Consider the following 10,491-nt stretch of genomic DNA (forward strand, 5'->3'; position numbering starts at 1 on the left):
CGTGGGCATAAACTGGGCCTCCTTTGACATAATGGATTTGGTGGGGGTTGACGTTGTGAGGCAGTGATATTCATTAAGCTCCAACCTCCGTGAGAACAACTGGGCCCTGCTGGTAACCATTTACTGTGTGGGATGATCCACAGCATGGTGGACCAAAAGCTAAATCCGCCATAATCCTGAAAAAAAAAAATGGTTAGTGGGAGAACTTGATCTCTGATGAATTTATATATTGGAATTAGAGGAGGAAATAGTGTGCTTTATTGAGGGTAGAAATGTCATAGGCTGAAAAATAAACTGATTTTTCCCAAAGCCGTCCACAGCCAGCAACTGTTATGTGACAAAGTTGGTAACAGGGGAACATGAGGGTTATGGGTCCAGAGTTGGCGCCCATGAAGTTGTTAGCTCTAAACCCCATCAAACTGAGAACTGTTATATGGATTGACTATTATTAACCTACAGGAGGGATCTGAAACCATGAGACATGGAATATCCATTCTGTATAAGCATCCTTCTGGGGTTATATAGACATGACACATCATCAGCCACCAGGGAAGAGCTGCTGGCCTCTGAAAAGAAGATGTTCCTGAGGGATAACAACTCATTTCTCATCCCTTCAATTGCCAGAAAAACTACTGAAACCTCACTCCCAAATTATTATTTCATTATTTAAGGCAATAGTAAACTTGGGAGTGTGTATATGACTTCACTGGGATTCATAAATTATCAAATTTGAGGAGGAGTGGGGTGTAGCCTTCATCATTCTCGTCTGCCCCCTTGTGGCATCTTTCATGGGTTTTTTTTGTCACTCCAGACTCTTGCCTTAGGCTGCAAATAGCCTCTTCTAAACTAAACATCTTTGATATTTAGTATTTTGTATATTTCCAGAAAACTACCCAACTAGAGCTGAGACTGTCATTTCCTTTCATCATGAAGTAGTATAGTGTTACTCAATACATTTGATGTCTTCTGCTTTATCTGTTAATACATTGTTTGTCTAATTTTTAAACTGATTTGGCTGAGTAGATGTCCCCCCAATTCTGTGTGTTACTCTTCATCTGTTTTTCCTGTATATGAACCATGGATCTATTCATTCACCCATTTTATTACTTTCTAGTGCATTTTTTTTGGTTGTCGCTGTTACCATTTCTTTCTTGTTCTGCAACTGATAAACAAGCAACAGGAAACATACCTGGTCCTTTCATCCCAGTTATTCCATGGGAATTATCCCCCATACTAAAAATGCTTCCTTTCATGGATGTCTGGAACATCTCAATTTCCAGGATCTCTTTCCTTCTCTATTCTTTGCCATCTTTTTTCTCTTCCTGGGTCTGAAAATGCCTGTATCCTCCAAGAAAGACCTTTCATAGGCGTTTCACCCTAAACACTCTTCTTCTGCATCCACAATCCCTGCAACAGCTCTATTTCCATGAAGAGTATCTGGACTCCCAGCTCACTTATCTTCTGAATCCCAAGCCATTATACAGGAGTGTCTGCAGGGTATCTCTCTTTGGCAGGTCCACAGCACTGTAAATGCCCATGTCCCATCCAATACCCATCAATCTCTCTTCCTACCAGCTTCCACTGTGTCCCTAAGAGAATCATCTACACCAGCAATTTCCCACTTTCCCAGGACACACGTCTCTTTCACACTTGCATTAAATTATAATAGCTGCCTACTATCACTCTTGAAATATATATATGTATATATATATGTGTGTGTGTGTGTGTGTATATATATATATTTCCCTTCCTCTGGCTCCAGTTTTGCTGTATCTGGGCTCAGACCACACCATCTCCCCCTTCATGGATACCTTCCATGTTCCCAGTGGTCTGTTCCCAACTCTATAATGCAGTAGAGTGATTTCTAAAACATAAATCTGTTCCTGTCACTCCCCTGTGAAAACTCATCCATGGGGAGTCTGACGAGGCTGCATTTGGGGACTAGACGGAATGAGGAGGGATCTTGTGTCAGCCAGGATTTCTGGTAGACGCCCCTATGCACTATCCACTTGTGGTGGTCGGGGGCGGAGAAGGGGCGGGATTGAGCCCCCTTCCCCCCTCCTCCTTACTGCGGAAAGCTGCAGAGCTAAGGGCACTCACTTCCTATTCACCAGTCAGCAGGGAGGAATCCTCTCAGCAGCCACGTAGGCATTCTCTTCTCTCTGGAGGAAAAGGCCCAGCAGCTGTCGGAGGAAAAGGCTCACCAGCTGTCAGAGCAAAAGGACATGTCGCAGCTAAGTAAGAATTTGGGTGATTCGAGTCCCCCGGCGGAGGCCCCTAAGCCTCCGGTCTATAGCCGCCCTACGGTTCTGATGCGGGCTCCGCCCGCCTCCTCTCGGGCTCCGCCAGTCCCTTGGGATCCACCTCCGATTGATTTGCAGGCTTCATTGGCCGCTTGGCAGGCACCTCAGCCTGCTTGGGAGGCCCCACAGGGCCAGCCGCCTGCCCCAGTGGCTCCCATGGCCCAACCTCCGGCCCTAGGGGGCCCGATGGTCCAGGCTCCCCCTCTGGGAGGCCCGATGGGCAAGCCTCCAACTCCGGGAGTCCTGATGATCCATCCTCCCCCTCCGGGAGCCCCGATGGCCCAGCCTCCAACTCCGGGAGTCCTGATGATGCATCCTTCAGCTCCCGGAGCCCCAATGGCGCATCCTCCCCCTCCGGGGACCCCAATGGCTCATCCTCCCCCTCCGGGGACCCCGATGGCACATCCTCCCCCTCCTGGGACCCCGATGGTGCATCCTCCCCCTCCGGGGACCCCCATGGCGCATCCTCCCCCTCCGGGGACCCCCATGGCGCATCCTCCCCCTCCGGGGACACCGATGGCTCACCCTGCCCCTCCGGGGACACCGATGGCCCATCCTCCCCCTCCGGGGACCCCTATGGCTCAGCCTTCAGCTCCAGGAGTCCTGATTCCCCAGCCTCTGACTCCGGGAGTCCTGATGGTCCAGCCTCCTGCTCCAGGAGCCCCGATAGCCCAGCCTCCACCCCCGGCACCCTTGATGGCCCAGCCTCCACCTCCAGGAACCCCGATGGCCAAGCCTCCAGGTCCTGGAGTCCTGATGATCCATCCTGCAGGCTCAAGAGCTCCGATCACCCAGCCTCCAGCTACAGGAGCCCCGATGGTGCAGCCGCCTGCGCCGGCCCCACCTGCGCAGCCTGTGGCTTCCTGGGCCCCACAGGCTCAGCCTCTGATCCTGCAGATCCAGTCACAGGTTATAAGGGCTCCTCCGCAGGTTCCCCAGGGTCCACAGGCCCCGCCAGCGCAGCTGGCCACACCCCCGGGCTGGCAGACCACTTCGCCGGGATGGCAGGCCCCACCGCAAGGCTGGCCAGCCACGCCCCTGGGCTGGCAGACCACACAGGTCACCTGGCCTGCTCCAACGATTGCCTGGCAGGCACCTCTACCTGTGCGCCCGGGGCCACCACCCATCCGACCGGGCCCACCGCCCATCCGCCCGGGCCCCCCGCCGGTGCGCCAGGCCCCACCCCCAATCCGCCAGGCACCTCCACTGATCCGCCAGGCACCGCCACCCATCCGACCTGCCCCGCAGGTCCTGGCCACCCCGCCGCCTCTCTGGCAGGCTCTGCCGCCCCCACCACCTCTGCGGCAGGCCCCACAGGCTCGGCTGCCCACCCCGCAGTTGAGGGCGGCTCCACCAATTCGGGCGGCCCCACAGGTGCCGACGGCCCCTCCAGCACCGCAGATGCCCACCGCACCTCCCGCTGTTCTGCAGGCGCCCCCGGCCGTGATGCCAGCCCCTCTGCCGGCTGCGCTGTCAGCCCCGCAGGCTGTGCACTGCCCACCCATCATCTGGCAGGCCCCGAAAGGCCAAGCTCCGGTGCCACACGAGATGCCAACCTCAATGGAGTTCCAGGAAGTTCAGCAAGCCCAGGCCAGCCTGGCCTGGCAGGCTCCAAAGGCCCCCGGGCAATTCTGGCAGGCCCTGCCCACCCAGGAGGCCCAGAGGCAGGGCCCACCACTGGTTCAACTGGACCAGCCCTTTCACGGGGCCTCCGCCTCCCAAAAGGCCCTGCAAATCCAGCTACCCACCCAGCAGGCCCAGCCCTCGGGCTCGCAGGCAGAGCTGCCAGCCATGCAACTCCAGCCCTCCTGGCAGGGCCCCCCCTCAGCCTTGCAGGGCCAGCCCGGAGCCCCCTTAGTGGGGGCAAATTTTCCCATGGGCTCTGCTAAATCATTGATGACTCCATCAGGAGAATCCAGGGCCTCCTCTATAGACCGTAGGACCTCTTCAAAAGAACGTAGGACCTCTTCAAAGGAACGCAAGGCTCCTTCAAAGGACCGGATGATCTTCGGTGGCACTTTTTGTGCTCCCAGGGCAATGCCAACTGCTGGAGCACACCTGCCAACTCCCTGGAAAAACTTGCCTGCCGCATCTGAGACCTTTACTGCCACCCCAAGGGTCTTTCCATCTACCTCCCAGTTCCAGCCTGCCTCTTCTAATGCCTTCAAGGGCCCGTCTGCCACCTCAGAGACCCCAAAATCACTGCCACTTGCTCTGCAGGATCCATTTGCCTGCATTGAGGCCTTGCCTGCAGTCCCATGGGTTCCACAGCCCAATGTGAATGCCTCGAAGGCGTCCAAGGCAGGGCCCAGCATCCTGATGGCGATGGCAGCTGCCCCCAAGGCAATGGCCACCACTCAAGAGGCCTCGAAGACCTCCGCTGAGCCTCCGCGTCGTTCGGGCAAGGCTACCCGGAAGAAGAAGCATCTGAATACCGAAGAGGAGGATGGCAGGGGCCAGATGATGAGCATGCGCACCTGGCAGGCCCCCAGGCCCTGGGAAAGTGTGGACTTCAATGACTGGGAGGTTCAAACCCCTATCCAGGTCCTGTGTGACTGGGAGGGCCTGAGCACCTCCCATGGCCTGAGTGGCTGGGAGGGCCCGAGTACCTCCCGGATCCTGAGTGGCTGGGAAGGACCCAGCACTTCTTGGGCCCTGAGTGCCTGGGAGGGCCCGAGCACCTCAAGGGCCCTGGGTCTCTGGGAAAGCCCAGTTAGCCCTCCGTCCTTGATCATCTCTGAGCTCCCTAATCTTGTTCAGGGATTTGGTGCAACCCAAGATGACACCAAGATGGAGACTCAGCCACTGTCTCCCTTGGATGAGAGAGCAAACGCACTGGTGCAGTTCCTCTTGGTCAAGGACCAAGCCAAGGTGCCCATCAAGCGCTCAGAGATGGTGAAATTCATCATCCGTGAATATAAAGATGAGTGCTTAGAAATCATCAGCCGTGCCAGCCACAAGCTGGAGTGTGTCTTTGGTTATCAATTGAAGGAAATTGATCCCAAAAACCACTCTTATATTCTCATCAACAAGGGTCGGAAGGGTGAAGCAGCATCATCCTATTTAGACAGGCCCAAGTTAGGACTCCTGATGGTGGTTCTGAGCCTCATCTTTGTGAAAGGCAATTGTGTCAGGGAGGACCTGATCTTTACTTTTCTGTACAAGTTAGGGCTGGATGTCCGGGAGACACATGGTCTCTTCGGAAATACAAGGAAGCTCATCACCGAAGTGTTTGTAAGAGAGAAGTACCTAGAGTACAGGAGAATCCCTTTTACTGAGCCAGCAGAATATGAGTTCCTCTGGGGCCCCCGAGCATTCCTCGAAACCAGCAAGATGCTTGTCCTGAAGTTTTTGGCCAAGCTCTATAAGAAAGATCCACGGTGCTGGCCATACCAGTACTATGAAGCGCTAGCAGAGTGTGAGTCTGAAGATTTGGATGAGGATGAGCCTGGCCCCGATGATGAAGCCGATGACCCCACCAGCAGCCCCCCTCCCCGCTAATGTGGTTTAGCCGATATCTCATTGTTCCTTTGGGTCCCCGGCCTGAGGCCACTGACAGGGTGGGGTGGGGGGGACGTTTTGTTTCTGGTGTTTATGTTCCAGTTCTCTGTGTGTAAGTTTGAATTTCAATTTGCTTTCATATCTGCCAAAGCTTTGTACATTTTCATGTGGTGTTGATTTCAACTGGCTACTGTTCTATTTGGTATTTTGGCATCTGTATTTTTAAGTGAGATCTGTGATTCTCTGTTTTGTGTTATAATTGTTACGTTTTGCTATCAGAGTTGTGCTGGCTTTGTGAAATGAATTTGAGAAGCTATCCATCTCATTCTGGTACAGATTATGTAGCATCAAAATAGGCTGTTCTTTGAACGTTAAAATGACTCATCAGTAAAAGCTGTCTGCAGAAAAGTAAATATCTATATCTATATCTATATATAAATATAATTTCAGCATAACATGGAAGTGTTTGTCTTTATTCTAATTTTTATTCTAGATAGTGCAAGCCAAGTTTTACCGTACTCTCCAAATACAGCTGAACATCAAGACAACTACCAGTGATAGCAGAAACCACGGTGACAAAACTGCTTTTCAAAGACAGTGCTACATGCATTGTAATTAGGCAGCGATTGCAATAGGTGGTGAAACGTAAGATTAAAGCAAAAGTAAAACTTAAGTCAGCAAGGCTGAATCAAGAAGAGGTTTTTAATCCTCTTGACTCCTCACAATAATCCTTCAAAGTAGGCATTATTCCCATTTTGTAGGTGAGTGTCTAAGGCTCAAGTAGAATAATTAAATGGGACATGTCTGTGCCAAGGCAATAATGTTGTAATTTGGAGCAGAAAATATTCTTAAGGTTACGTGAGAAGTGAGGACCATCTGCCTGCAGGACCACAGCTACCAAGTTTGTTAGCCACAGGGATGAATTGGCCAAAGGGGCATTGGTCAGTCATGTGGTGGGTGGTGGGTGTCCAGCAGCTCAGGAAATGTGGGTTTCATCAACACATTGACACGGGCATTGAAACACACTCCCTGCAAAACATCCAGGTTTAGAACAGGGAAAAGGAAATACCAGGCTTCACTGAACTGGGGATCCTGCAGATTGCAGGCAGTAGGGGGGAAGGAGGCGGACAACACAGAGGTCTAGCTGAAGCTTCTGGGAGGGGCCATCAGTTGTAACATACAGGGGATGTCAGCTGGCAACGTCTGATGTGCTAAATAGCCTTAGTCAGCCCTTGGGTGCAGGGCCTGGTGTGGGAGGGAGTGGAGGTGGACAGGAGAGTTTCGGAGAAAGATATTCATTCATGCACACCTGACCAGGCTGGTGTGTGCAAAAGGACTTTCCTGAAGGTACCACTGTCTTCACGTGGATTGGGACCATCAGCGCTGCTGCCATCTCTACTGTCCTAGAAGGATCCAGAACCCCACCCCTAAACCCCCCTTCTCTTGGTGAAGATGAAGTTCCAGAGAGGAGGTAAATGGCAAAAGTGGTATTCGTCTGCCCCCTAGTGGCCTGCCACAGTTCTGTTGCTCCTGCAGTGGCTCAGTGCAGCCCCTGCCGCAGTGAAGAAACACCCCAAATACCTGGGTTTAGGCTAGTACTTGCTTCATAACCCTTGCCCATAATTCTACTTGCATTTGGGCCCAAACGTTTCTTCTTTTCTCTTATGTCATAGGGCAAGGTGAAACCTCCTCTCCACGCCCAATCCAGTTGCATTTAGGAAGCTGAGTTTCTAGAAGAGGAGATGAACTCATAAGATGCAGAGTCCATTCCCCGACTGCCCCCACCCTGGGACCTGCCTGGCTACAGGGGATCTTCGGTAAGTTGTCCAAGTGACCAGGTTTTCCAGAAATTCTGAAGAAGTTTCTTGTAAGCTCCGTGGTTCAGAGAGTATTGGGCTACTGCCCCAATCAGTCTTTAGTTATTTTGACGACAACAGCAAATGCCCATTGAAGGCAACAGCCCTGTCCCAACTGAGAAGTATCCCCCAAAGAGGCTTTGCTGGGCCAGAAAAGTGACACATAGGTCTAGTATTTCTTATTTGTTTTTAGTTTATTTATTATGTTTTTTATAGTTTTCTCCAAATCATTCACTCATGGGGGACTTGAGCGAGTGGCTTTTTGTGGAGCAAAATTTGGAAAGTAGCATCATATGACTTTGGTGCCATGCTTAAGGTGTGGCTTTACTTCAGGGCAGAAAGGCTCACTTCCCATTGACAATCCTTAATCTCATTTATCCCATCATCGGATATAAAGCAAATACCTAATTTAAGCAATGCCAAGGGCTTAAGACCTGACTAGAGTTAAAATGTAATTAAAGATAAGTTACAATAATAATACAATTGTAACTACAAACAAACAAACTTGACCAAATATTCCACTGAAAGGTTTAAGAAAGAACAGCTGACATTATGAAATCAGAAGGCAGAAAACAAAAATCCAGGAAAATGGGAAACTACAGGCTAAGAAGCAATGAGAGAAAATTCAAGACCCATTATTTCAAAGTTCTAAAATATAGATAAATTTAGTATGAAGATTTTTATTATAAAATGAAGAAACCTAAAACCTCTATAAACTAAATGGGCAAAAGATAACAGGTGACAAAAAACAAAAGAAATACAAATGGAAAATGACATTGTAAACTGTTTCACCTCACTAATACGTGAGGACAATATTACCTATTATAAATATTAGACCAGTATTCCAGCTTTCATTTATTAAATTAGCATAGAATGAAATAAAAGCCCATGGAATATCCAATGCAAATAAAGTTATCATGAAACTGGCACCCAGTTTATACGGCTGATGAAACTATAAATTACTACAAATTACCCTGAAATAAATTCAGTCAACTGCATCTCCAAGAGATTTAAAAATATTAACACTATCTTACCTAGAAATTCTTCATATAGGAATATATTGAATGGAAATAATCTGTAGTGGGGGCAGAAGCTTTTTCACAAGGAAAACTGCTCAGGAAAGTGGAGGAGACATTACGATATGCACAGCTGCCCTCCACCCCCATACAAACATACTAGCATCAAGGTGGTCCACTGAGCTTTCTGCTGAAAAGACCAAAGGCTTCCTCAGAAAACCACGTGCAGTTTTCTCCAGCACAAAATTGTGTGCAGCAAAGCAGAGACATGAAATCTGTGCCTGAAAAATTTGAAAGTGGGTGCTAGCAGGTTCCCATCAAAGCTGTGGAATGATCTCAGCCATTTCCGATTAAGCTGTAGACTCCTCAAGAAGAGAAATTTAAAATGTTTCCCAAAGTGGTGGAATCCAGTGCACTGTTGTACAGAATGTTAAGTTATAAGCAAGGTAATATCTTAGGATGCTTACCTAGAAATGATGATCTGAATTTTAGAATAATACAGGGAATGGTAAAGCAGGGATCCCAGGTATCCCATGGGTACACCACAAATTCAAGTGAGTGGGCACATTTTTTGGTACCAATAAATAAGTACATTGGTATATCAAAAAAAAAAAGAGAGAGAGAGAGAGAAGCCCTACTGTATAGCACAGGGAACTCTGCTCAATATTCTGTAACAACCTAAATGGGAATAGAGTTTGAAAAAGAATATATACATGTATATGTATAACTGAATCACTTTGCTGTACACCTCTAACTAACAACATTGTTAATCAACTATATGCCAATATAAAATATTTTTTAAAAAAAAACAGAAAGAAGCCTCTGACATTTAGATCACAAACTTCCTTTGTTTCCAATCCAGAAAGTCCTGTGGGTACAAGAAAGACATGCAGGATAGTAGATCTGGCTTCTCTGGAGGGAATCTCTGGGAAAGGAAGCCTAGCAATCCATCTTTAGAGCACAAGCTATAGTGCAAGCAATGTCATTCTTCCAGATTGTTCAAAGGGTCCTATTGTGGATCCCATGGAGAGATTTATTACACTACTAGTCCACTGGTCTGATCCCCTAATCCTTTAAGATTCTGAAAGTTACTCTGGCTCCTTTTTGTTTTAAGAGAAGAAGCCTATATGGGGAGCCTCCTTCATTCTCAGTTTTCTCCTATTTTTCTTGGTGGCACCGCAGGAATCCTCCTGGGGTCTCAGAGAGATGCCTTCTCAGTACAAATGACTTCACTCTGCGAACTGCCCATCCATTTCCCAGCAAGACTGGCTTTCTTTGCCCTCACTTGTTCAGAGTAACTTCAGCTTGAGGTTCTCAGAGGGTTAATAGAGGGATTGAGGTTGTCCAATCAACCAGCAATAACCACAGAAGCATTTCCTATCTAGTAGCCTTCCTGGGGTGTGTTTTCTAGTGACTCAGACTCTTCCCTGAAACAGAGCCAGCTGGGGCCACAAAGCTGTGGGATTTGAGTGCTGGTTTTCTTGGCTTCTACAAGACATACTTAAAAACATTTTGTTTTGAAATAATTATTGATTCATAGAAAGTTGCAAAGATTGTACAGGACAGTCTTCTGCATCTTTCATCTAATTTCCCCCAATGTTTACATCTTATATAATGGTAGTACAATATCAAAGACATTGACATTGGTACTATGTATATTTCAATGATATTTTATCACAAAAAACTGTGGACTCTGTAAACATCACCTCAATCAACATACAGAACTGTTCCACCACTACAAAGATTTCTCTCATGCTGCTCTTTATAGTCATGTGCATCACTTCCTCAACATCCCTAACCCCTGGCGATCATTGC

At 48.7% G+C, this 10,491-nt stretch overlaps 1 protein-coding gene across 1 annotated transcript; it reads left to right on the forward strand.

Moving 5' to 3' along the window:
• The first annotated feature begins 1,929 nt into the window (after positions 1–1,929).
• Positions 1,930–7,692, forward strand: MAGEL2 (MAGE family member L2). Its single transcript, XM_022566432.3, has one exon. It carries the CDS (start codon positions 2,226–2,228, stop codon positions 5,802–5,804), a length of 3,579 nt encoding a protein of 1,192 aa, XP_022422140.2. The 5' UTR covers positions 1,930–2,225; the 3' UTR covers positions 5,805–7,692.
• The last annotated feature ends 2,799 nt before the right edge of the window (positions 7,693–10,491 follow it).

The sequence above is a fragment of the Delphinapterus leucas genome, chromosome 2 (assembly GCF_059928025.1).
Source record: "Delphinapterus leucas isolate spDelLeu-1000000601 "Yukka" chromosome 2, BTC_Dleu_Yukka2, whole genome shotgun sequence".
Classification (NCBI taxonomy): domain Eukaryota; kingdom Metazoa; phylum Chordata; class Mammalia; order Artiodactyla; family Monodontidae; genus Delphinapterus; species Delphinapterus leucas.